Below are 27,870 nucleotides of genomic sequence, written 5' to 3' on the forward strand. Positions count from 1 at the left end.
CACGGCGGCTGCGGCGGCGTCGGCGGCGGCGGCGGCGGCGGAGGTAGAGGAGAACATTGAAGCCATGATCTTGCGGATCGAGCACAAGTCGAAGAAGATTGAGAACTTGCTCAAGCAGTTAAGAGGATCATAAGCTAACCTCAACGACCGACACAACAATCGTTTTTTCTCTGATATCTAGCTTGTTTTTCGACTAAACACCTGATGTTCTACATAATGCTCAGATCGAAGCCGGTTGAGGCGCTGAAGACTGCTCTGGAGGGGTCTCCAACGAACACGAAGGATCAGCGATGCAAGGTTGGCGTTACCCCTTTCGTTTAGGGTTTCGATCTTGTTTTCCAGCTATTAAGCGTTGTGACTTTCTTCTAAATTAGGGTTTTCTTTCATTGCAGTCGGCTAACTGGATTGTGGTGCATCGAGCAATGATGGCCATTAGGGACGTAGATGGCATGTTCTCTTCTCTGGACCCGGAGTACTACGACATTCTCATGAAGTAAGGTCTTTTCAACCTTTTCACTGGTTTTTCATTCTTGAATACCTGCACCATTTTTTTTTTCACAAGATTGTAGTATGTTTTTGTTTTTTTTTTGTAGCAGTGAATGGAAATTTAGTGTAGCAAAAATTACATACATATCACACAATTCTTATGTATTTACATATCTGACACTCAAATTTTAATATTTGGCTACATAGCACTCGTATCTTTAATATAACATCAAAGATAACCCAATCACTTTCGTTTTAAAAGTTAATACCAAAGTGCTATAAATGCAAATATGGAAGTTTAGGTGTAAGATTTATAAATGTAAAAGAATTGTGTGTTATGGATGTAAATTTCCCTAATTTTTATGACCTTTTAAGTTAGCTAGCATCTATTGTTGCACCGGGCAAGGAAGTTTAGTTTATTGATGAGCAGCGGGTAAGTGGTTCGGTGGTTGGCCTCCAGCTCTTAGCCTATTTTGAATTAATTATTTTCCTTTTATTCAGTTTTACCTCTTGAGATCTTTGTATGTTGTAGAAGGTTCTATTTGTAAATGATATAGTTTTCAGTGTTTATATAGCAAATAAAAGTTAATCAATGCAAATAGGGTGTTTATTTTGTGTTTCTTATTTGATCATTCATGATTCACCTTCTTAAACTTTGAATACATTAGAATTGAAGCAACCAAAAAAAAAAAACTATCAATGTGTTGTTGATAGTTTAATTTCATTTTGGTCTTTATTTTAAACAATATCATCACCATTTGCTATATCCTAATTATTTTAGGGTTGGATCTATGAATTGTCAGTTTTTATGTATTTTTTAATTTGTTATACAAGATGTTAGATTTAATATGTAGAAATATTTTTGTGCAATTGTTATTCATGCTATCTTTTGCCTACAAATTTGTTTTTCTAATCTTTTCATCTTAATTTTATCTAAATGTGCTAAGGGTGCATTTTCCAAACAAGTTATATTTGTAAGTATCTTCTATATATAATAGATTCTACTCTTGCAATTATTCTGATATAATCATTTCTCAATTTATTTATTCTTCTTTTTTTACATCAAGAAATTCTTCATTTTGTTTCTTCAATCAAGAATTAAGTGTTGGTACTAAAGTAACTCATCCCCATTTTTTTTATTATTAATCAAGGTTTAGAAAACCGAACCGAACCAGCCAGTTCGACCTTGAACCGGCCGGAGGTTCGATTTTGGTTGGCCTAAAAATCATCCCCGAATTAAACTGCAATGAACCGGCATTTCATTCGTTGAACCAATTTATTTTTAAAGTGCTTCCTAAGAGATATTTTTTGGATTATAATACTAAATTGCTTGTCTTCTTGCAGTAATAGTGTATCATGCTTATTGATTTATCGTTGTTTTAATTTATAAGCACTTTTTTTCACATTAGATATTGTCTATTATAATTATATGCAATTGTGTATTCAATTTTATCGTTTTATCTTTTGTTTACTTACAAATCTTTTTTATTTGATGCTAACATTTTCTTATTTTTAATTCTTTTTAGAGAAACAATAGTTTAATGTAATGGAATGAAATAGTTTAAGGAACCGACATTGCTATCTATACTAGAAGAAAATATTAGTCATTTAAATGAGTTGTTTCATTTCACATATGATTTATATTTCATGATATATTTTTTATACTGCATATACTTTGACATTGTTATGCCATTTAAGTTATATTTAATAATTTTTTATATTTATAACGTCTACCGATTCAACCTCTGGCTCAACTCCGGTTCAATTGTTGAACCTTGAACATCCTCCTCTTCCGGTTCAATATCTGGTCCGGTTTTTAAAACCTTCTTATTAATACTAATGGATCTGCATATTATTTTGCTGATGAGTGAAAATCTCAAAATAAAGAGTTAAAATCTCAAAATAAAGACTTTAGATATCAGACATATTACCTTTCTATTAAGTGTACGACTAAAGAAGATTTCACAATCTTTTTGATAGTTTTGAAGCATTATAGTTGATGTAATAGAAGGTTCAAGGCTGTTGAGCAACCATGTAAGAACAACATAGTTGGCCACGTCACATTTTGAAAAAAAATTTTGGTGCTAAAGCTATCTAATGGAGGTTATGCACTCCAGAACTCCTTTATTTATAATGGAGGAATGAGTATAACTGCTAGATTACTATGAAATAAACCTATATTGCTCACTATATGAGGATTATTTTTCTAATATGAAAATTTGTTAACTGATACCATAATTTGGTGCCATCGACGAGGTTGTAGGTCATCCATGCGCATGGACTTTTATCCGCTATCCCCATAGAAAAAACGGTTTATATTTTACCTCTGCGGGTTCTTAGTTATTTTTTTTATTTATTTTGGAAGAAATGGTGCTATTTGAACTAAATGTACTTAGACATCCATTCCAGGTAAATGTTATTTTAGAAAATAGTTGTTTATGGCTGATGAGATTCAAGATGAATACAACAATTTAAGGGGCATTTTCAAGTTTTGTCGACTGGTCTTTATAATATCAGTCTTTGAGATAATTCATAATCTAACCATGATGGAACAATCTTCAAATAATTATCAAACACCAAAAAGGTGAAAGACAGAAAGACGGCTTTTTATATAAAAAAGAACTCTATTTTCACTTTTAAAAAGTGAAAGACAACTTTTCATGCATAGGTAAGTTGGCATATATTTGAAAATTAAAGTTTAGGTGTTAGATATGTAAATACATAGGAATTGAGTGGTTTGTATGTAAATCATCCTAAATTACTTCAAAATTAGTTATATGATTGTTAATTGTGTGGAACGTTTCCTGGAGTGCCAATTCTTTCCGTTCAATTCTATGAGCCTAATTATAACTCAGCTGTCCATCAAGCTTTGTCTACTCATCACATATCTTAGCCATCATAGGCTGAACTCATTGTATATCCTTCACTAAAAAAGAATCTATAGATTTTGGAACGGCTCACTATGTTTTTTTATTTATTGTAAGATTGATCTTTTTGGATGCTTATGAAAGTGCAGATGACAGTGGAAGATTATCCGCAAGGAATACACATTATTTGGGGACATTTACATACATACCATCCAATTCCTATGTATTTACATATCTAACACTTAAATTTTGCTTTTTATATTTGATATTTATACCACCTAAAGCTTTTATACGACATCAAATATTCCTCCATTTTAACTTTTAAACGTGAAATACTTCTTTTAATACATAGGTAAAGTGATATGTATGATAAAATTGAAGTTTAGGTGTTAAATATGTAAATATGTAAGAATTGAGTGGTATGTTTGTAAATCTTCCTTTTTTTTGCTTCTTCATTTTGCAAGTAACTTTACCCTTATCCCAACTATTCCTAGACGAGCACTTGATTTCCCTCATGCTTGCATTGTTTTGAAGATACACAAGAAAAATTTATCTCATGAAAATTGTAACATTTTAGATTATTTCAAAATTTTTTCATCTTTATTTTTTTCGGAGGAATTCCTCCTAGGAGCTGTATGATGCAAATTTTAAATTTTTTTTTTCATTGGGAATTATATTCATATTTATTGATTGTTAGCTTTTGTTTTCTAGTTTATTCTGATGCAAATCTTAATTTTTTTTGTTTCATTGGGAATGCAATTGATATTTATCGATTCTTTGTTTTTGTTTTCTCGTTTATTTTGATGCATATCTTAAATTTTTTGTTCTTTGGGTATGCGATTTATATATATATATATATATATATATGTGTGTGTGTGTGTGTATATATTCTTTGATTTGTTTCTAGTTTATTTCGAGTGTAAAAATATGTTTCTCGTGTTTGTTATATGTTCTTTGGTATTTTGACAAATTTGTAAAATCTATCTTATTATTGTATGCCTTCATAATATTCGAATCAACACTTATAGGAGTTCCGAATCACTACCATAGTGCCATGAACTGCTGCAGTTTGACAATGTTGTTTTTTAATTTTTAATTTAATTTTATTTATTTTCTTAGTTTCACAATGTTGTTGTCTTCTTGCCTTTATGGCCAAGGTTCCCATTGTTTCCCTATATGTTATTTTCCCCTGGCCGCCTTTAGGCTATGGATTTTGCCTTTATGTCTTTAGGGGTGTCAAATCGGGTTCGAAGGCTGAGTTCGGATCTGACACAAAATTGAACCAACCCGAAATTGCTTGACCCGAACCTGACCTGCATATTAAATGGGTGAGAAGGTCCATCTTCGACAAAGCCTTTTTCAACTCGCTAATTTGAACCCGACACATAATCCGTTTAATGTAATACATAACAAGTATTCAGGTTGATTTCTAGTCGATTTTGGGCTGGATGGTTGATTAGTTGATTTTGAGTCAATTTTTGATTGGTGTGTCGACCCAAACCCGATTTGAAAAATTAAGCGCGTTAAAATTCCTAGCCCGAACTCAACCCAAAAATTAATCCGGTTAACCTATACCCAAATTTCTCAAGTTGTTCGGGTCGAGTTGATGTATCGGACAATTTTTGAGACATCTAGCGTTGTGCTATGAATCGAACCTTTCCATTCTTGGCACTATTTGGTCTCTTTAGCATTGTTCCTTCATATTTTGATGGTATCTTAAAGTAAAACATGAATTGGACTTAACAAATTGAGCTGTAGAATTTGTAGAGAATTTTCTATTGTTGACATTAATGCTGGATGTTCTGAGGAGATCATTATTGCTTCTGTCTAATTTGAAATTAGTAATTTCTTGTTTTAGATTGTTTTGAAGATTATGATTAGGATTCTCGAGGAGGCATTTAAAAATCATTAAAGATTGAACATTAAAAAAAAAAAAGATTGTTTTGCTCTCTTCTTGTATGTGGCTTGTTGAATGTGTATTTTTCAAGTGCTTCATTTCACGTTTGTGGAGATGAGGCCTCATTCATCCATTTATGGTGATTTTTATCCATCTTCTTATTTCTTTAATTAATCAATCATTGATTTGTGTGTTAATCAAGATTTTGCGAAAGTAAAATACGTGCTGCATTTTCTTTTTGAACCGCGAACTTGATAGTTGTTAAATTTTACGATTGGTCCTGTTTTTCTTATAGAATTTCATAGTATTCCAATTGTTAAATTTTCTTGTGGAATGAAAAAGTGTTGATTGACTTTATATTAAAAGTGACAAGTTTGTTGCTAAAATCATAAATTAGTAACTTATGAGTTGTGATGTATATAATTTTAATTTTATAATGAATAACATCTCAACCTAAAAACACTTGTGCATGTATAAAAAAATAATCTTAATTTTTAGAATTAAATGAAAATATGGCACTCAATAGGACACGGAAAAAGGATTCATGTAGCCCACCTCACTTGATGAGAAGAAGTCTTGTTGTTGTTGTTATCGTATCGTAATACATAACATCTTAGTTTATATTATAGACTGTCCTACCTTACTATGGTTTACCCAAAGTTATTTTTTAGCAATATATTGACTATTTATTAATCAAACTTATGAATTTAATTACTATTATTTTGAATTTAGTTACTAAAATAGTGGTGATGAAATCCTGCAATGCATGACCATTTGCAACAATTCAAATTTAGAATGGTAAATGTAATGACTCTCCATATTCTCCCATTATTACCATTTTTTGTATGGCGAGCTGCTTACAGCCTCAAGCATTATCTATTTAATTGGGCACCTACCAATTCTTATGTATTTACATATCTCACACCTAAATTCTCGCATCTACTTCTAAAAAATGAAATGCACTTTTTGTTTTCATGCATAGGTTTATGACACCAAGGTACTAAAAAAATAAATTTGAAACTTTGGGAGTTAGATATGTAAATACATAAAAATTGTGTGGTATGTATGTAATTTGTCTCCACTGATTTCATTGTTGAAAAGGTACCTCTACCGTGGCCTGGCTACTGGTGACCGACCGACATGCGATCAGTGCCTTAGAATCCACGAGAAACTGACGGAGAAAGCTGGGCTGGGATGCATACTGCGATCGCTTGCAGACACTGTAAATAGTGTGTGACCATCTTCTGCCATTTTCTAAAATTAATGTAAAATATTTAGCTTAATATTTGTTGATTAATACGTACACTTCTCTTGTAATATTTATCACAGTCGTCCGTCACCTATTTTAGGGTATGGGAATGTTATGTCAGATCGAACAACTTTGGTTTAGGTGAATGGATATAATTTCATATAATCATGAGGTGTTCCTTGACTTGGCTTTTTATCTCTGTTCAGTTGCTGTTTAGTTTGATGAATGAGTTTGCTTGTATGTTGCAAGTGACTTTTTTGAATTTCGAACTGGTTTCGGCTTGGTTTGTGTTTGGCTCAATGCAGACCAAACTGAGTTTATATGTTGGGATCATTTGATGGGGTTTTACCTTTGAGAAAAATTCGTTTAATAGCAACGTTGGGAAAAGCTCCATTTATATGACTGTTTATTTTAAAGGAGTTTTTTTTTGGAAGAAGCCCTTCCAAACAAAGCCGTTAACGAGGGCTCCAGTTCTAAGATAAATTGTAGAAGTTTAGGTGAATATCAGTCATGTGATAACCATCATAATTGTGCTGCCAAAAGATCATATTGATTTTGAAATTTATTATTACTACATTTTTCATATTGAAAGAGATTTTTTTTTATAATATTAGGCTAGACGGCGAGTTGATGTATATAGGTTTTATCTTTATATTTTGAATAATTGTACATTTTATGATTTAAATTTGAGTCATTCAAAATAACAACAATATAGAAGGCATATTTTGTTTGATTACTCGAATGAAAGGCAAAATTAGCTTGAATGGAATGAATGTAATTTGAAATTGGCTAGTTATATTCAATTTCGAGCCCGTTTCATTCGAAATTGAATCGAGCTCGATTCGGCTCGAAATCGAAACAAGTTGTCTTAAATTGATATTTGGATCCGTTCCAACTCAAAATAGGATCAAAATTGACTAGATCTAGTTCAGAATCCAAACGAGCTGCCTCAATTTGATATTTGGATTCATTCCAACTTGAAATTAGCTCAAAATCAGAACTTGTTGAAATTTCAGAATAATGCGGAATAAAGTGAAATACTCAATTATTTCATTGATATAAATGAGGGTATAAATAACCCTTACAAGAACTTTATAATAGGAAAAATAATAAAAAGGAAATTATATGAAAGGAAAGATATATCATATAATATCTCCAATAATTAATTCATATTAATTATTAGGAGATATATAAAATAACATAAAATAGGAAACCAAATAATTCTTAATATAAGGAAATAAATATAAAATAGGAAAGGAAATATCTCCTTATATTATGGAAATAATTTATTCCTCATAACTTCTTATAGGAATAAATTATTTTTTATTATAATTCTTAACACTCCCCCTCAAGTTTGGAATGTATGTTAATAATTCCAAACTTGCTAAGTAGTGAAGAAAAATTGGTCGTTTAGATTGTCTAATTTTGCTATATTCAGGCTTGACTAAATTTTGAGTTTGTTTGTCATATGCTTCGGTACAGAAGAGTGATTCAGACTTGGCTAAATTTGTTAGATTCAGGTTTGGTTGAATTTTGAGTTTTGTCTGTCATATGTTTAGGCGTAGAAAAGATATTCAGGCTTGGCTGAATTTGTTGGATTCAGGCTTAGCTGAATTTTGAGTTTTGCAGGGAAAGAAACAACCTACAGGAAAACTGATTTTTAGTTAATCGCGGTTATCGTTGGCTACCCTAATGCTTGGGCCAGGGAAGAAACAAATACTGCAGAAGAAATGACCGGCTAAAAACACAGCTCCCCCTGACGCTTTGACAGGAAAGAAAAAAATACTGCAGAAGAAATAACTTGCTGGAAATGCAGCTCTCCTTGACGCTTTGGCAGGGAATAAAAAAAACTGCATGAGAAAAGGTCGGCTGGAAACGCAGCTCCCCCTGACACTTTGGTAGGGAAGAAAAAATACTGCAGGAAAAATGAACGGCTTTTTTTGTTTTTTACAACAAAATATTCCCCGGGTGGCGGCTTCGCTAGTGCCGCCCTCCCGAGTTTACTGAATTTGCTTGAAATGATCTTGATGATGGCCTTGGTGTGAGGATACGAATGATCGAAGCTGAGATTGGGGTCCGAGCGGATCTCCCCCGTGGAGTCGTCGAGTTGACGTTGAATTGGAAAATGGAGTTAGTGTCGTCGGAATCCCACTTTCCTCCACAATCGCCTCTCTCGATCGAGAAAATTTCTTTATTCCCCCCTTTCCTGCACAGAGGATGGCAGGAAGGGAGTCCGACAATTCTCACAGGAGGGTTGACGACTAGAATACAAAACTAGTCTCTGATACCATGTTGAAATTTCAGAATAATGCGGAATAAAGTGAAATACTCAATTATTTCATTGATATAAACGAGGGTATAAATAACCCTTACAAGAACTTTATAATATAAGAACTTTATAATAGAAAAAATAATAAAAAGGAAATTATATGAAATGAAAGATATATCATATAATATCTCCAATAATTAATTCATATTAATTATTAGGAGATATAGGAAATAACATAAAATAATAAAACAAGTAATTTCCAATCAAAGGAATAAATATAAAATAGGAAAGGAAATATCTTCTTATATTATGAAAATAATTTATTTCTCATAACTTTTTATAGGAATAAATTATTTTCTATTATAATTCTTAACACTCCCCCTCAAGTTTGGAGTGTTGACCCGAATTTGATTAGGATTTAAAACGAACAAACACTTTAGGATAGGTATCATCCCATTTTATAAATGAAAGCCCACCATCCGCATAGAGCCAAATATCAGCCGGAGTCGCACGATCCCAATAAAAATGAAAAAGTTGGACGGTTGGATCATACCTACGCCACCTATGCGACGAGCCCGCTCCCTTACCCGCACATTTCAAGTCTTCAGTACTCTCCGTTCTCTCTCCGAACTCGAGCTCGCAGGTCGCTGATGGCTTATACAAATCTCCCGTCGAGCTCCACCCTCCACGCCCTCTCACCAAAATTTCAGAGCGGCCAAACGGGCTCTGCACGATCTCTGCCCTTTCATTCCAGACCTAAACTTGCCAGAAGCTCAAATCCATGGAACTCCTTCACTTTCTCCACTCCTAAATACTCGACCACTTTGCTTCGGCTTCGTAGTGAGACTACTCGCGCGGTTGGAGGGACAGAGGTGAAGGACGATTCCGACGGCGGCGATGCTCCGATCGGGGAGGACTCTGCGGTTTTCAAATTGGGGGAGCAGAAGCTCGCTTCATGGGTCTATTTCACGTTTATTTTGGGAGCTGTTTTCTTTGCTCTCGACGCTTTGTGGATTAATCCATCAACGGGATATGGAACCGCATTCATCAGTGCGGTTTCTGACATTTCAGAGAGCCCTGAGGTGAGTTATGAATGGTGAATTCTTTCTGTGTTTTTGATTTTATGAATTATGATGATTGAAGCGCTATGGCACAGAATCTGACTGTTACTATTAATTCTTTTGGCCGTTAACGATATAATTCTTTTCAATGAAGGTATATGTCATGGTTATTATTCCCTTAGTATCTTGTTTGATTATCAATACTATTAATTAGGTTCTGTGTGCGTGCTGTCAAGTTCCTTTGGTAAAATCTTGTCTATGCATGTGCAAAATCTAAGCAAACTTATTATGTAAATAAATTAATATTAAGAGAACACTAGGAATTAAGTCAAAACACTTTGTTTTCCTGAAGTATTGGGCAAAATAATTTATTGAAGAGGGCAAAATCACTTGTTTGTTTTGCAGCCTGTTAAAAAATTAAAATTTCAAATTTTAGGGTGGGCAATTGCTCACCTTGGGTTGTTTCTACTATTGAAAACCATTAAGCTATTGTTGTATTTATGGATTTTGTGCAATCCATAATATTTAGAAATATGTTGAACCTTATTGTGTTTCTCAGTTCTAAATCAAGTTTTGGTTTTTGTTTGGTCTATCTGGTAGTGATGTTAATATAAAAACATGTGGGTTGAAATGATGAACACATGAAGACCTTTGATTATGCAATGGGGATTAGCCACATTTGTCATTACAGAATGTTATTGATTGCCTCTCTCTTATGGTGGATATAAAATTCAATTTGTAAATTACTTTATTTTTTTATTGGTAGAGCAGATTAAAGAGACTTGAATTATTAATTGATTTCCATTCTTTTATTTCTCCGGGGCTCTGTACCTGTAAGTTTCATGCTAGGTTGTGCCATTAGCAGTCTAGTTAGAGAAATATTAGTTTGATGGAGGAAGGTTGGGTAAAAAACTGCTTAAACTGAAAATCTATTTGATTCAATTTCAGTTGCTGATATTTCATGGACTTATAATTTGGCTTGGCAGAGTTTTGGGGTTTGGGAAATTCAAATAACTAGAAATGAAATACAAATATGTGTTATATGGTTCATCTTGAGCCATGCAATCAGAAATTAATGATTGATTTTAAATCTATAACATCTAAAACCTCTTTCCATTTTCAAATTTATGGAAAATCAAGACAGTTGACTGACTATAGTATATTTATACAGAAGCGAATTGAACCAATCTAATCAAAACAATTATTAATGTTTTTTAACTCCAAAATAAAAATCTGATTGAAAATTTTGGGTTTTTTTGGAGCTTCACTTTTAGTCATCTTGGTTTTGGTTTTTAGTTTTCGGTTAGCTCAACTTGCTGCAATTCAATTTCAAATAGTCATCATTTTGAAAATCAACTGAGCTTAATAAAGTGTGTGCAAGTGATCTCACATGTAAGCCTTAATGTCTTTGGTTGCAAAGTGTAGTTTTTTAATGAATATAATTGCAATTATAAAGTTAATACTTCCTAATTTGTTAAAGGATGGGTTCATAATGGCTGAATTTTTATAAAGATACTTTCCAGAAATTGAGCTAGTGGAGTAAGGATTAAACTTACTTGTCTTAGCTATTTTCTATATCAAAAAAATAAATCAAATGATGAATAGAGTGGGATAGATGATTTCTTATAAAGTAAACTCTTGTAAGGAAATACAACCGAGTATGACCCAATTAGTCCATCTTCTATTAATTGGAAGGACTTTAATGCAATGTACATCTTTGACAATTAGAGAATATAAAGGTGAGGGTACCCTAGATTTGTTGGTTGTGGGCATCATAAATGTTTGCATGATTGGGATTATTATGTGGCCTTAGGTTTTCGTTGGGCAATCCTGACTAGACATAATTATGGTTTAAGCTTACTAAAGATGTTTGCCATTAGTCTTATTGGAGATAGTTATGGTGTATACCTCACAATGAGACCACTATAATGGATGTATGGAAGGGAATTATTATGCGACATGCAAGATTATGACACTTGTCCTGATTAAGCAACAAATATGACATAAGTGAGGTTGTAGTCCAAGTCTAAGAAAAGATGACTACAAGCGACATAGGCCTTTGAGGAGATGATTATGTTGCAAGTGTGACTGTGGTGCAGGTCTAGAGGCGATGGCAATTGCAATGCAAATGAGGTTGCAATGTAAAGCTTAAAGGACATGACTGAGGTGTAACAAGGATTGTAGTATTGAAGTGGCACATGTCTTAAAGGAGCAAATGTGACTCATGCAAGGTTGTGACACTTGTTTGAAGGATACAGTTGTAGTGCAATCGAGGTTGCAACATGGCCCTAGTGCAGGTACATACATCTTGAGAGGACATGATCATTTGGAGTATGTTCGCAAGGATCAGAGCTTGTCTATACCTAGAAATTCTATGACTTATTGAGCTTGTCATTCATAGGGGATTTCCTTATCCGTGATCTCATCTAGGCATAAAAAATTACACATTTCTAATCCAGCAGAATCAAGGCCCATTTATGGTGCATGAAAATTATTTCATGCCTTAATTATAATGAACTAGAATATTGTTTATAGATTGCGCCCTTCGTTTATCGAAATGTGGCCAAATGACATTCTTTATTGCTGATTTTTTGCCTGTGTTAATTAAGATTAACCCGAGATATTAGAGTTGTTTTGATGATGTTATTATTGGCAATGTCTCTATTTGAGAATGGGAAAAAAAACCATCTTGTAGTTTCACGTTGTCACTATACAGAATGGTAGCTTAGCATTAATTAAGTCAGGAAATGCGGTTGGAAGGTATTGTCATTTCATTTATTTTTCACATATTTTCATAACTCTTAATTCGTGGAAGAGTCGTTAAGAAACCACAAAATACATTACACAGAAATCAAATCATCCAAATTTAACACATAATCTGCAAATAAAATATCTTAAACCAAGTCACAACAGTTTCACTACTCAGAAGGAAATAGTACAATAACTACAACCACACAACACAACACAACACATATCAGCAATAGTTCTCATGCAAACTAAATCCCTTCTGTTAGTCATATTAACCTAATATTTTACTTGATAGAAACAATTAATTTAAATAATAAGTTTTCTCGACTTAATGATGAATTTCAATCTTTTTCTGTATTAGATTAGTATGCAAATGCTATACGTGAATGACCAAAAGAAATGTAATTCATTAATTAATTAAACTGTAAGCTTTCATTTTAAATTTAACAATTTACGTTTAAATTTAAGTATTTACTCTTTTTAGCATATTTAAAAAGTCGTATCATGATTACAATTATATCTAAATGTATCATCAAAAATCTATCCGTAAGTACCTTCAAAATTTTGTACCCAAAGGTACACCTTTATCATTTTCATTTTATTTCTCGTGCACAAATATATCACATTCTCTGCCAGTACTATCTAGGGGCAATCTTGAATTACTCAACTCTTTACATTTCATTTCCTTTAATTGCGTCCTTTAAAATTCATTGAACTATCATTTTTCTTTTTAATAATTTCATTCATCTCAATGATTTTTTTAACTAAGAACATACATATAATTATAAAAGCTGAAGCATTATAGAAGTCTTTATTTAGTAAAACATCAATTTAATACATACAAGAAAATAGTCACTCACTTTAACCTTTAAGTGACCTCTATAGAAGTTAATTCCTTCACTTTACTTCCTTTTACTCCATCTATTTCAATTAAAAGTGCACGTATAAGGATTTTAAGTTATTTTTCGATTCTAATCACAGATTCTAACTCTAGAAAAATTCAATATAATTTTAGTGACATTTTATTAAATAAAATTTTATAATAAATGTATAACCCTTACCTCCACTGAAGTTGCTTCTAAATTTTCAATCTAAGGTCTTTCCTCTTTGCTTCTAACTAAAATAATAAAAAAGGCTATTAGTACATTAAATTAATTATGTAAAATCCTATATATGAAATTAACCATAAACCTACCTCAATTATCTCCTTTTCTTTTGCACAAATATTAATCTTGATATTCCTCAAATCTGAGATTTCTATAGTTTCAATCCTCCTTTATTAAACATACCATTAACCCTTAACAAAATAAACATTCATTTAATTCATTAATTAAAATAAATAAACCTACTCTTAGCTTCATAGTGGCTCGGTCGATTTCCTATTCATAAACTTCAACTTCCTTCTAAAGAAATCCCACACGCATGAGCTGCCTCGTCTCCCCTTTTCTTCTTCTTCCTTCAAGCTCAGTTAGACCTAGTACAACACAAAGAGCCACCTCCCCTTCCTCTTCATTTGAGCTTGGCTCGACTTCAACATAGTAGAAAGAGTCAACCTCCTCCCTCTTCTACCGCTCGTGGCCGGTCAAGCACGGTAAGCTTTGCATGATTGAGAAAAGCTACACAATCCTTTCTCCTATTCCTTTTTCTCCTTCAACTTCTTCTTCTTCACCTTTGGCTTCTTCTATTTCTTCTTCTTCTAGAGCGCACCCAAACGACCTTCACTCGCTCGACTTTGGTGTTTACAAGCCTCTTCTCCTTCTTTGTCTTCTTTTTCCTTCACTGTCGTTTCTTCCTTCCTTCCTCTTTGCTCTGCGAGTCTCATTCGCTTTTCACACAGAGCCCTCGACTTCAACATAGTACAAAGGGTCGATCTCCTCCCTCTTCTACCTCTCATGGCCGATCGAGCACGGCAAACTTTGCACGACAGAGAAAAGCCACACAATCCTTCCTCCTCTTCCTTCTCCTCCTCCTTTGGCTTCTTGTTTTTCTTCTTTCTTCTTGAGAGCACCCAAACGACCTTCACTTGCTTGAATCTGGTGCCTACAAGCGTCCTCCTTCCTCATCTTCCTTTTCTTTCACAGTCGTTTTTTCCTTTCTTCCTCTTTGCTCGGCTAGGGCATGAGCCTCCTTCGCTTCTCACACAGAGTCCTTGACTCTTCTTCCCTTTTCTACTTCTCTATCTCCCACCCCGCTCTCTCGACTAATACAAAGAAATGGACCTCATTCATCCTCTATTTCAACTCCTAATAACAACACTGTCTAAAAATTATTCATGTCGATTCAAAATTCTTAATAATAATATTATTATTTTGTTTATTTATTTATTTGCCCTCTTTTTTTTTTCTTAGTCATATGTTACAAACACTATTAGTGCAATAGATGTGCAACATTAACAATTAGTTTTTATCCCACTAAGTGGGGTTGATTACATGAATTCTTTTTCTCCTTTGTGTTCTATTATGTGTCATATTTTTATTTAATTCTAATAAATTAAGATTGTTCTTTATACAACATGCCCTAGTTTTCTTAGGTCAACCTCTTATCTTTCTTAGCATAAGTCCCATCTAAAACATCTACTTTCCTAAATGGGTCATCAGATGGTCAACGTTTTATGTGAGCAAACCTTCTAAGACGACTCTCTCTAGTCTTGTTTATTACTAGAGCTACTCGAACCCTTTCACACATATATTTGTTTCACATTTTGTCTTTAAGTGTAAAGCCACTCATCCACCCGAGCATTCTCGTCCCAACAACACTTGATTTTATGTGCTCATCTTTGTTACTGGTGGAATCCTCCATCTTTTTTACAATAATAGTTGAATGCTCCCATCTTTTTTACAGGCCAACATTTCGCGCCATAAAGCATTGCAGTTTTCACGAGTTCAATACTTGTGATTGATGGAAATATGTTCAAATAGATTCATGGGAATAATTCTTAGAAGATTCATCACTTAAATTTGGGTTTTGAAAAATAGTGAGGATGCTTTATTATTATTATATCAAAATATTTGTTTCTTCTAAAGAAGTCATTTGTTGCCTATGAACCATTAAATGGAGATTCATTAAGGGTTAGTAGCTCTGAGAAATCAAAACCTTTACAAACAATTTGCATTGTTGCCATTGTGTGCCTATACACCTATACAACATTGGCATGTAGCTCTAGGTGAGGATATTCCATTGGGGAACTTGCTTTGTACATTCATAATATGGGCTTAAATAGGGTATTATAATATTTTACAACTACACCCTTAGACTTCTTCAATATTTCCTTTTTACCAATAGGATCCTAAATAAGGTCCATTTCTCAACACACGCCTCAAGATAGGAAATTAGACAAATCTAATGAACTAAGTCCTTTAGTGGCGCAGTCAGCCACTCAAGTAGCCCATTATTCAGCTTTTCCTTAATGAGGAATTTATTAATCTCCACATGTTTGGTTCTATCGTGCTTCACCGAGTTGTTGACAATGTGATTGCTGACTTGTTGCACCACAACTTTATTTGAGTTCCTTGGTTTGCCCTGAGCTCGACCAACAAGGCTGTCAACCACATCATCTCAGCAACTCTTAAGGCCATGTCTTGTACTCTACCTCTGTTGTTGACCAACTACTATAGATTGTTTTTTGCTCTTCCAAGAGATCAAGTTGCTCCCTATGAATATGCAGTATCCTGAGGTGGATCTTATGTCATATGCAAAACTCGCTCAATCAGCATCACAAAAGCGCTCAACTTCTACGTGTCCATTCTTTCTGCAAATTAACTCTTTCTCTGGTGCACTTTTCAGGTACCTCTGAATCTGATACACTGCATCCATATGACTCTTCCTTGGATCATGCATGCAGCGACTCCCCACGCTCAATGCAAAAAAGATGTTGGGTCGAGTGTAACACAGATAAATCAGATAACCTACCAATCTTTTATATCTTTCACGATCAACCATTTCTCCCACCTTTGCACTCAGTTTGGCCTTCTGGTCAACTGGAGAGACTGCGGATTTGCCCTCCAACATACCTGTTTCTGTGAGGAGATCTAGTGCATACTTTCTCTGGAACAAGATCATTCCCTCAAGTCCATGAGCCACTTCAATCCCAAGAAAGTATCTGAGTTGTTCAAGTTCCTTCACCTCAATTTCATTATGCAATCTTAACTTTAGCTGGGCAATTTCTTTCTCATCATTAATGATAACAATGATGTCATCAACATAAACAACAAGTATAGTGGTGTGACATTTGTGTTGTCGAAAGAACACCGTATAGTTTGCATCGATCTACTGATATCTCATGCCCACTATAGCCTTTCTAAACTTGTCAAATTTTGTTTGAGGAAACTGCTTCAAGCCATACAGAGACTTCTTGGGCCTACAAACCTTGCCCACTGTCTGGATTGTATCGAATCCTGATGTATCTCCATATATGCCTCTTCTAGTAACTCACCATGAGGAAATGCATTATTCACATCCAAGTTGGTGTAACTTCCACCAGTCATTCATAGTCAGAGAAACCAGTGTCTTTACTGTGCTCATCTTTGTTATTGATGCAAAGGTTTCATCATAGTTAATGTCTTATGTCTGACTGTACTCTTTCGTCACCAATCGTGTTTTGTACCGTTTCACCTTCTCTTTAGGAGTTTGCTCACATTGAAGATTCACTTGCACCCAAACTATTTTTTTTCTTTCTAGTAGTGACACTATCTCCCGGGTTTGGTTTTTATCGAGAGTCATAAGCTCTTCATATATAGCCGCTTTCTACTTGAGATCTTCCTTTGCAATTTGCCAACACTTGAGTATAAAGACAGTGTCAAAAAATGAAATGAATGTTCCATGTAATGGTGATATGCTAGAAAATGAAACCAAGTTAGCACTGTCATTTCCCATCCAAAATGATTAGAAGGATGTCTCGCATTGCTTTGAGTGATCCTCTTTAAAGTTGAGTGGTTAGGAGGAGGAGGGGGAGGAATCATATTACGTGGGAGTTCTGAGTCGGAGGTGGATGCTGGTGTCTCATAATTCGTGGAAGACCGGGACAAGGGACTAACTGGCACAAGTGGCACTACAAACACTGTTCCTTCATTTTGTTTCCTTTTTCGTATATAAATCTTTAACTCACCTTCAAATTGAATCCCACCATCTCTGGGTTTACTCTTCGCATTTTCTGGTTCCTCAATTGATTCATCTCACATCACAGGACAAAACATCGCTCCCACATGTACCACTCTCACCCCTTGCCTCATATCCCCAGTATTTGGCAGAGTCATCAAATGGTGAGGTCACCTTTTGGGTGTAGTGTGGTTCAAATTCTCTAAATGATGCATCCATGCTCATATATTGTCTCTTCTCTATTAGGCTCTGACAGACATACCCTTTCTAGGTAGCATATTAATCTATGAACACATATTTCACAACTTTGGAATTCAGCTTCCCTGCTAATGACCTATTATCTCTCACAAAACATACACATCCAAACACCTTCAATGGGAGGATTCCACTATTATCTCCTTTCAACATCTGACAAGGAGACTTCCAATCCAACACGCTTGAGAGAATTCTGTTGATCAATTGGGCAGCTGTCAAAATTGCTCGCCTCTATAAGTACTTTAGGACATTCCTTGTGATCATCATGCTTTGGGCTAGGGGTGTAAACAAGCTGAACACGAGCAAGCCCGATCTCAGCTCTTATTCGGCTCATTAAAAAATATCATTGTTCATGTTCGGTTTATTTGCTAAGCGAGGTGAACACGAGCTGTTCGTGAACAAATAACCATTTTGACAACTCTAATCACACGGTAGCAGGATGTCAAGGGTAGGAGCGAGATTTAAATCTTTTTATTTATGTTAAAACTTCATTTAAATATAACTATATATATTTCTATTTTATTTTTTAATTAATAATTTTAATTGATTATAAATCTTTGTAGCCTTGTAGACAATTTAATTATTTCGAGCCAAAATGAGCTGAACACAAACAAAAAATTGTTTATGTTTGGTTTGTTTGTTTAGCAAACGAATCGAACACGAGCTTTTTAATGAGCCAAGCTTGAGCTTCTTAATGAGCCGAACACGAGCTGTTCGCGAACAACTTGTCATTTTGATAGCACTATTTTGAGCTACCTATAGAAGGTGTATATTCTTCTTCTCTATTATTCCATTTTATGCCGCTGTGTATGAGTGGTTTGATGTTGTATACATTGGGCTTACAAGTATTTTCCAAAATCTGTTTTGGTATACTGTCTCATTATCAAGCCTCAATATTTTCAAAAATGCACCATATTGAGTCTGGATTGTTTTGGGGAAGTCTTCAAAGCAAACAAACACATTACCCTTATTTTTCATCAAATATAACTAAGTAATCCTGAAAAACAATCAATAAAAGTACAAAAATTGATAATCATTCTATGAACTCGTAGGCAAGGTATTCTGTATTAAGTCAAAAATATCAGAATTATTATTCTCAGAACTGATATAAGAGTCACTAGTAAACTTGCCAAACTCATCAGCATCACAAACTAACTTTTGTTTATTTATCTTTTCATACAAAAAAAGATACAACTGACTCAATAAATTAAAATAAAAGTGATCCATGGGTCTATGATGTATTAGCAACACATCCTCCACACTCCTCTGAGATTCTCCTAATCCAACATTCTCTACCATGGACGTTAGAGCTGAGTCCATTCCTTTCCGGTCCAAATACCAGAGTTCACTATGCCGCATTTCAGTCCCAAGTGTCCGACCCATCCCTTTCTCTTAGAAGATCGTCTTAGGTATCAGAAGAAACAACATGTTTTAGCTGGAGAATAATGACACAAATGTATGAAAGATTCACTGGAAAAGAAGGAGCATACAACATATTGAACAAAGTCATATTATATTATGTCCTTACCAGTTACAGGCTGTCCTGAACCATCAATATTTTGGATCCTTTCCGGTACTGCTAGGGGAGTATAGGAAGAAAACTCTCTAGGAGTATTTTTCACGTGTCAGGATGCACCAGAATCTACTATCCATTATGATGATCTTATGGTGGAAATAGAGACAAGACTATGTGTATTACTAGTATATTTGTCAGAGTGAGCATAAATAATAATGTTACCTTTTGATGATGGCTGGTTGGAAGTATTCTCAGCCCTATATTCTGCAGCTTCCGACTTTCTTTTTAACATCTCCAGACACTCATGATCCTCATTGATAAAAATCACATATGTCTCTCCCTCCTCTCTGCTACCATTAGATTTGCTCGATAGCCTCCTTTTTTATGACCACGACCACGACCAAAACCTCCTCCCTCTCTCTCTTAGGTGGTCTTGGACAGGTGTTGCTCAGATGAGCAACTTCACCACAATTGTAACGCTTGCGAGTCTCCCCCTGGACACCTATCATGTCTGAGCTCGAGGCAGCCAAAGGTGATCACTCACTTGGAAGTCTACTCAACTGTAGCTTTATGCGACTCTCCTCCTGTATCATCGCAACAATGACCTTATCCAGTGAAGGGACAGTCACATGAGCTAGGAGGGCACATCTCCTTGGTCAAAGGTCGAGTTCAGATGGGCCAAAAACTGTATAGTCCTAATCTATGCAAAGATCTCCCATTTCTTGCACTTTGGATTGCCATAGCTCGATATCAGAGAGAAGTGATCAAGATCTGCTCACAATTGCTCTAGATTTATGGCGTATTCTTGATCTATCTTTCATCCTGTACCACTACTTCTATTTCACACTGAATCTGGAACACCCTCATGTAGTTCTCCCTCCCAACATAAATCATTTTTTTGCTTTGCCCAGATGTCCCTCACATTTCGAATGTCATCCATTGAGGATGGAATTGATGAAACCATTGAGTTGAGCGGTCAGATATAGATTAAGGTGTGTGTGGTCCTCCACTCATTGTCCTCGGCACCGTCACTCTTTGATTTGTCTTCGATCAGATATCCCTCTAGTCTCTTCTCTACTAAAACAACCTCAATCCGATGGAACCAACTCAGATACGTGGCCGATCTATCAAGCTTTAGATCCACAAGAGGGATGTATAGCCTCACATGCGTCGGAGCACGTACTGAGGTAGTGGCTCCCATCTAGACGCTAGCTCTCTATATGAACTCAACCAAGACCCTTCAAAACTTTGGGATCTTTCTTCCCTAGAAGCTCCAATCTTTTAGCTTCTGCACTATTTCCATCTTCTGACAACATCAATCACAAGGATCCCAGTTTAGATCACACAGATCAGATAACACATCCTTCACGTCAGTACATCGTGATCCGATCATTGCTTCCCTGGGTTAGGCGAACATGAAGAAATCGAGAGACTGAGGCTTCAGTTGGATTGGTCGTCTGCGACAAAGATACAAACTAGAGCTTCGAAGATCTCTATGTGGCACTGTGGTTGCCTTCCCAATTAGCTCTAAACGAGACTCTATCACCGCGATCCCGTTGTAGTCTTTGGGTAGCTCCAATTGCGACTGTATTGCGAAGCTCCAAGTCGTGATCCCGTCTTCGTCTAGCTTTGCAAGGACAAATAGAAGGAAGAGAAGTTTCAAGTCTCTGTACGCCCAATCCCGAGAGATCCCTTCTTTGTCCAGCTTCGCGAGGACGAAGAGGAAGGAGGAGAAGTTCCGGGTCTTTGTACGCCCAATACCAAGCGATCCTGCCAAGCCGCGATCCTTTCTTCGTCCAGCTTCGCGAGGACGAAGAGTAAGGAAGAGGAAGTTTTGGGTCTCTTTACGCCTGATACTAACTATCAAGCATGAATGTGGCCTCTAAGGTTAGGGCTAGGGTAAGGGCTCTATACTATAAAGAAAGAATTGTTCAAAACTTTCTTTGTACATTCATAACATGGGAGTATTACAATATTTTACAAATGCACCCCTAGACTTCTTCAATATTCTCTTTTTACTAATAGGTCCTTAAATAAGGTCCAATTCTCAACAGCAACCTCATCTGATAAGGCCTTAGAGGCTGGTGGTGGCACCGTTTATTCAATCCTTGCAAGAGGATGACAGTTCACGAAGTTTGGTTTGCCTCGAGTGTTGTCGGTTCATTTTCGAGGCTTCAAACATCCAAATCGGATTATTTTCATGTCATTTGATTTTTATCAATGATGTGAACCTTTCAATGAGATTTAATACAGTTTCAAGCTCAGTAGAGCTTCGATGCAATGTTCGAAGCAAATTGAATATTTCTTCATTCCTTCTTCTAAATTTCTTTGAGAGTCCTGCTTTGCGGTATAAGTTTTGTTCGATCAGATAGGATTTTACTTTCCCAACTATATTCAATAGATATGGAGCTAACTTTTCCTCAAATGCGATCTCTGCTTGCAGTAGAATACTTATAACTTGGGCATATGTTCAACTTGTTTGAATCCTAAAAACTTAGCAGACTACAAGGCAAAAATTGAATCATTTTAAGTGATTGATTGCCAACCTATATGAAATCTAATTGGAAATTGACAAAAACTTTTTGAATGTTGGATATTTGTTAACTGCTAGTTCTAAAGCTAATTGATTCCTCATTATGAAATTTTTAGTTTGAGTTTTTTTCTACTTTTGGGATATTCCACCCTCTAATATTTTAAATTTCAGAGTCTTTAATTGTTTATTGCAAAATCTTGTACACGCAGAATAACCTGCATAGTTTTGAACTTGTACCTTTGCTTGCATTCTTTTATTACTGATGTAGGTATCCAAATGATTGTGTTTGATATCATTCAGCTATTTGGTCATAAATTACCAGAATATCGAATTTAATTAATTAAAATCGCAGTTTATATTCTTTTCCTTTAGAAAACAGGGAAGTCATTATATTGCATCGTTTTACAGTTAAAAAGATGTTTTTGCCCACAATGATTGATTTATTAAAGCAGTAATAGAGAAACTAATTAAGAGGAGAGTTTGGATGGATTGTAAACTATGGGTACAATTGAGATCTCTTGTTATGATTTGCTGACGACTGGCCTGGAGAATTTAGTCATAATTTACTAGAAAAGCAGAATTTAAACATTTAAAATAAGGAAGATTTACATACATACTACTTAATTCTTATGCATTTCCATATCTAATGCCTATACTTCAATTTTTACATCATACCACCCTATCTATGCATAAAAAGGTATATTTCACTTTTTAAAAGTTAAAATGACGGTAGTTTTTATGTCGGTAGTTTTTATGTGATATGATTATGTGATATGAAAGATTTAGGTGGTATAAATGTAAAAAGCATAGATTAGATGTTAGATATATAATACATAGGGTATTGGGCGGCCCCTTAAACTAAAGGTATTTTTGGAAGACATTAGATTTGCATTTGTATAAAGGTGAAAGATGATTACGTTTAGCCATAATGTTTGATTTATTAGAAGAGTACTAGAGCTACTAATTAAGATTTGAATTGTAGTTTGATTGTGAAGTGTGGACATTTGAGGTCTATAGTATAATTTTTCTTATAAGTGGTTAAATTACTTCTAGTGTGATATTAAGGCCAAGGCTTAAGGGATGTAAAAAATTTTCTTTGAAATTGCAAATGTAGGGGGTCATGCGGCCTTTTTTAAACCCAAACAAGGCCCTGAAATAGCATGAGGTCCATGCAATGGATGCACTTTTTATAATTCCATTTTGCCAACAGATAGAAAATTCTGCCATTTTCTGTAGTTCAGATTGTTGTTCCTGACATATATTATCCCATTCATGTTATGAGTATTGCCTAAATTTGCTATAAAAATATTGGAGGCAAATGTAGAATTCTGCCTTCCAGAAAATGGCAAAATGTTATGAAGATTAAGTTATTTTTCCTTTTAACTTTGAGCAGTCTGGTTCTTTTCAACAAATGTAGAATTCTGCCTTCCACAATAAGTGAAAGAAGAATAACAAAAAGACAACCAAATTTACAAAGAAAATCCTAGATGGGAAAAACCATATATAGAGTCGCAGAGAAGTAGAATTCACTATATTGAAAAAAAAGAAGAAATTCAAATGGATTGTGGGCAACTCTCATAATATCGCCTGTTCAGAATCTTAATTATATATATATGTGTGTGTCCGTGCGCGAAAAAAATAATAAAGGTCCATATCATGGGGGAAAATTTTTTTTCATAATTTAGATTACACCACAAGTTGCACCGCTAATCTCTTGTTCCTATCCCAAAAAAAATTGGGTTACAAACTCTTAACAATATGTGAAATCTGATACAAACTCAGAAGCACATTGAGGCATTTTTTTGCTCTTTTTGAGGTATGTTTGTTTTATTGTGGCGATAAATCGATCTATATTTAACTCTTCTTTAGATAAATAATATGCTTATAGAATTGTTTTCCAGAGTCCTGCTATTGGCGCGCTCTTCAATTTTTATTGTTTTGGGGAAAATGTGAGCGCTATTAACATACTTTTTTTTATTTACATTTTTTGCATAATGTTATGAAGATTAAGTTATTTTTCCTTTTAACTGGTGAGGCGCTTGCTCTACATAAATGCCTGAATAAATATCTTTGACAGCATTCCATTTTATGCTGTTGGCCTGATGAGTTCTTAATCAATCTCGTTTACCTTTTGGGAAATTTACATACATACCACTCAATTCTTACGTATTTAACACCTAAACTTTCATATTTACATTTTTACCACTTTGATGTCTTAAAACCTATGCATGAAAATATGCAATTCATTTTTACAAAATAAGTGATAATGTAGGTGTTAGCTATTTAAATACATAAGAATTGTGTGTGTAATGCCCTTACCTTTTTTGCACATAGGATTCTATTTTAAGTACAGAATAAATGCCACTTTTCTGCAGTTTACACTGGTTTTATCATAGTAATTTACAATGTCAAAAAAATTTTGTATTTAATATGTACAATTAAATCATTAAGTACTGCAAACTTCAAAGAAAACAATTTTGTTTTGTTTTTTGCAGGTTGTGGTGCTCATTCTTGTGCTCATATTCGCTGTAGTACATAGTGGTTTGGCAAGCCTTAGAGATACCTGTGAGAAGCTCATTGGCGAGAGAGCTTACCGTGTTCTGTTTGCGGGCGTTTCGCTTCCTTTAGCTCTCAGCTCAATTGTAAGTTCTTCAATTCATTCCCTTCACAATAAAACATATATAAACTTGATGGGACATTCTATGTATGAAAAAGATCTATCTCACATTTTAAAAGTAAAAATGATGGTATTTTTTATGTAATGTGAAAGAATTGGGTGGTATGCATGTGAATAGTAAAATTTAGGCCTTAGATATGTTAATATATACGAATTGAGGGAATGTAGGTAAATACCCCCAAAAAAAGGAAGATTCACATATATACCCCTCAATGCTTATGGTTTACATATCTAACAACCTAACTTCAATTTTTACCCACATACCACCATATCTACGCATGAAGAGGTTCATATCACGTTTTTAAACTTAAAATGGTGGTATTTTTGACGTGAAATAAAAGAATTGGGCAGTATAAATGTCCAAATAATAAAGTTTAGGTGTCAGATATGTAAATACATAAGCATTGGGTGATATGTATATAAACACCTATATATATATATATATTGTTTTGAAACAAAAGTAGTCAATCCGTTGCACTTAAAGTTTTGGGTATTTCTGGGCGGTCGAAACGCAAAATTTAAGTTTCAAGTTTCGGCACTCAATCCGTTATATTTAAAATTTTGGATGGTTACTACTTAAAAATCCCCCCTCCCCTTTTTTTCTCTTATAATTTTTTTCTTTATTTTACTTTTTACCTTAAACATGACAATGATTTATCCTCCAACTCCAATTGGATTGATTTATAATATTTCTAATTTACTAATCCTGCTCTGCATTCCCTGTGCTAAGATGGTGGGACAAGTGATATGGTGCTTAGCCCATACTATCTGGATAGGCAATTCTGTAGCAGTCGCTGCTTCCATTGGGCTGATTGGCCACCACTTGTTTGGCGCATGGAATGGTGATAGGAGGCTCAGCGCTCGTTACGGCGCCGCATTTGATGCGGTGAGGAGCAGAACAAGCGTAGTTCCTTTTGCTGCTATTCTGGACGGGAGGCAGAGATTGCCGAAAGACTACTATAAGGAATTCCTCAGACTGCCTTATGTAGCAGTGACGATTCTGACGCTTGGAGCTTATTATGCTCATCCGCTCATACAGTCGTCCAGCTTCGGTCTTCACTGGTAAACATTTTCTGTGAATTTAGAACTTGTCTTGTTTTCAGTTTTTTTTTTATGGTTGTAGAGCAGATTTCTATGAGGAATAAAGAGGTGGGAAAATGTTTAAGAGAAATAAAATAATGGAAGATTTATGTTTTTATATGTTTAAGTCCTAAGTTTTATTCTTTATGTTATTTTATTTATGCATAAAAATGTGTATTTTATGTCTTATAAGTTGAGATGTCGGTGGTATCTTTTTTATGTGAAATGAGAGATTCGGGCGGTATAAATGTAAAAAGTGAAGTTTGGGTGTTAGATATGTAAATAGATAGGAATTAGGTGGTATGTGTGTGAATGCCCCAAAAATAAAATTTAGATGTATAGCTGACAATTATTATGTATTTAGATGTCTCACGCCTTAACTTTCATATTTACGCATAACGCTTAATAAGAAGAAATGTCAGTTTAGAATTGTGTTCTATGTATGTAAATGCCTAAGTTGTCTTGCAACTGTTGACTCGGAAGATTTCATGATGGAAATGATTTCATGCGAATAGAAGCAAGTTCTAAGTGGTTAAGAATTATTATATGATAACAAATTGTATTATGAAAGTATTTTTAAGAATTTAATGTCTAAAATGTTATCAAATAAAATATAAAAAATGATGTAAAAAGGAGTTTACATCATATTACTTGGTGATGTGTTATTTATATATGTATTGTTTATTTTATTTTGTTAATGTTTAGGAAAAATTTTAGAAGTATTATCTATTTTGCTAAAAAAATTTGATGTAATCAATTGATAGTTAATTCAAACTATCACTTTCTAACTTCTAATAATTGACAAAATGAAATTATGCTAAAATAATTCACAATACAATTGAAAAATAAAAGATGAGTTTACTTTCGCTTGAAGAAATTTTTTTTTATATTTTAGTTTTTTTGACCGCCATAAAGTTTATCAGATTGGAGTTTATAATATGAGATGGATGATAGAAGATTTGCGGCTGCAGAATAATAATTTAGCGTCTTAGTGTTTGAAGAAGATTCGACAGCCATAGAGATAAAAGAAAAGCAGAGGGAGGAGATACTGCGATTTTTTACGTGAAAAATCTTGAAAAAGGAAAAAATCACAAGCACAGCCTTGTTGAAATAATATATTATGTAATTATAAGTATATGAGACTACTGCCCTTTTGAATTAGAGGATGAAATTACAAAGTTAATGTACAATCGTAGTTCAATATTGATAGTTGTAATAGGCTGCAATGGCGTGGTTGATTGTTATGAAGTCAGTATTTAAATGTTGTAGAAGGTAATTGTAATATCAACTTGTCGTAGAGATCGTAGTTGAAAGTTGTCGTAGTAGTTATTCATGTAGGTCGTAGATAATCACGTCAAAAGCGTCAGTTGGCTATAGAATATTAGAGAGCTGCAGAAGCTGTGAATCATGTAGGCCATCATTGGTCACATAGGCTGTAGTGGTGAATTATAATAACGTCCATAAACCATAAAGGCTGAAGTTAGGAGCTGCATGACTTGTGGATCACATGGGTCATAATTGGGCACGTAAGCGGTAGTGGTGAACTGCAATAATGTTTGTATGTCATAAATGTTAGAGTTGGGTGTTGCATGAGTTGTGGACCATGTATGTTATAATTGATTGTGTAGGTCACAGTTGTGAGCTGAATTAATGTTTGTAGGTCATATAGGCTGAAGTTTGGAGTTACAAGAGTTGTGTATCACTACCACATAGCTCATAGTTGGTTGCTTAGCCCATAGTTGAGTTACAATAATGCTCCTAGGTCATAGAAGTTGAAGTTGGGAGTTGTGTGAGTTGTGAGTCACATAAGTCGTAGTTGATCACGAAGTTTGTAGAGGTGAGCTGCAATAATGCTCATGGGTCACAGAAGCCTGAGTTGGGAGCTGCATTAGCTGTAGATCAAGTAGACTGTAGTTGGTTGCATAGGTTGTAGATGCAGATTGAAATAACCTTCATAGGACACACAGGGCAGAGTGTTGAGACTTGCATAAGTTTTGAGCCATGCAGGTTGTAATAGTGCTCCGCAATAACGTCTGTAATTCATATAGAGTGAAGTTGGGAGCTGCATGAGTTGTTGACCAAGTAGGTCATAGTTGGTCATGTGGGTCGTACTGGTGAGCAACAATCACATTTGTAAG

At 34.7% G+C, this 27,870-nt stretch overlaps 2 protein-coding genes across 5 annotated transcripts in view; both read left to right on the forward strand.

Annotated features, from left to right (window-relative positions):
• LOC110018961 (actin-related protein 2/3 complex subunit 5A-like) overlaps positions 1 to 6,655 on the forward strand; it is a 12,493-nt gene extending 5,838 nt beyond the window's left edge. The window contains exons 2-5 of one of the 3 annotated variants that reach the window (XM_020716448.1): positions 13 to 117; positions 225 to 297; positions 393 to 493; positions 6,352 to 6,655. In XM_020716448.1, the coding sequence (XP_020572107.1) occupies positions 13 to 117; positions 225 to 297; positions 393 to 493; positions 6,352 to 6,487 (415 nt within the window). In that variant the 3' untranslated portion in view covers positions 6,488 to 6,655. The remainder of the gene's footprint in view (positions 1 to 12; positions 118 to 224; positions 298 to 392; positions 494 to 6,351) is intronic. The other 2 variants (XM_020716449.1, XM_020716450.1) reach the window with 2 other exon arrangements.
• A 2,668-nt stretch (positions 6,656 to 9,323) lies between these two features.
• The window catches only part of LOC110018946 (15-cis-zeta-carotene isomerase, chloroplastic), a 25,721-nt gene continuing 7,174 nt past the window's right edge, over positions 9,324 to 27,870 (forward strand). The window contains exons 1-3 of one of the 2 annotated variants that reach the window (XM_020716427.1): positions 9,324 to 9,850; positions 24,471 to 24,617; positions 25,383 to 25,850. In XM_020716427.1, the coding sequence (XP_020572086.1) occupies positions 9,419 to 9,850; positions 24,471 to 24,617; positions 25,383 to 25,718 (915 nt within the window). In that variant the 5' untranslated portion in view covers positions 9,324 to 9,418 and the 3' untranslated portion in view covers positions 25,719 to 25,850. Of the gene's footprint in view, positions 9,851 to 24,470; positions 24,618 to 25,382; positions 25,851 to 27,870 lie in introns of those variants that run through there. The other variant, XM_020716426.1, reaches the window with a different exon arrangement.

The sequence above is a fragment of the Phalaenopsis equestris genome, unplaced genomic scaffold (genome assembly GCF_001263595.1).
Source record: "Phalaenopsis equestris unplaced genomic scaffold, ASM126359v1 Scaffold000036, whole genome shotgun sequence".
NCBI lineage: Eukaryota > Viridiplantae > Streptophyta > Magnoliopsida > Asparagales > Orchidaceae > Phalaenopsis > Phalaenopsis equestris.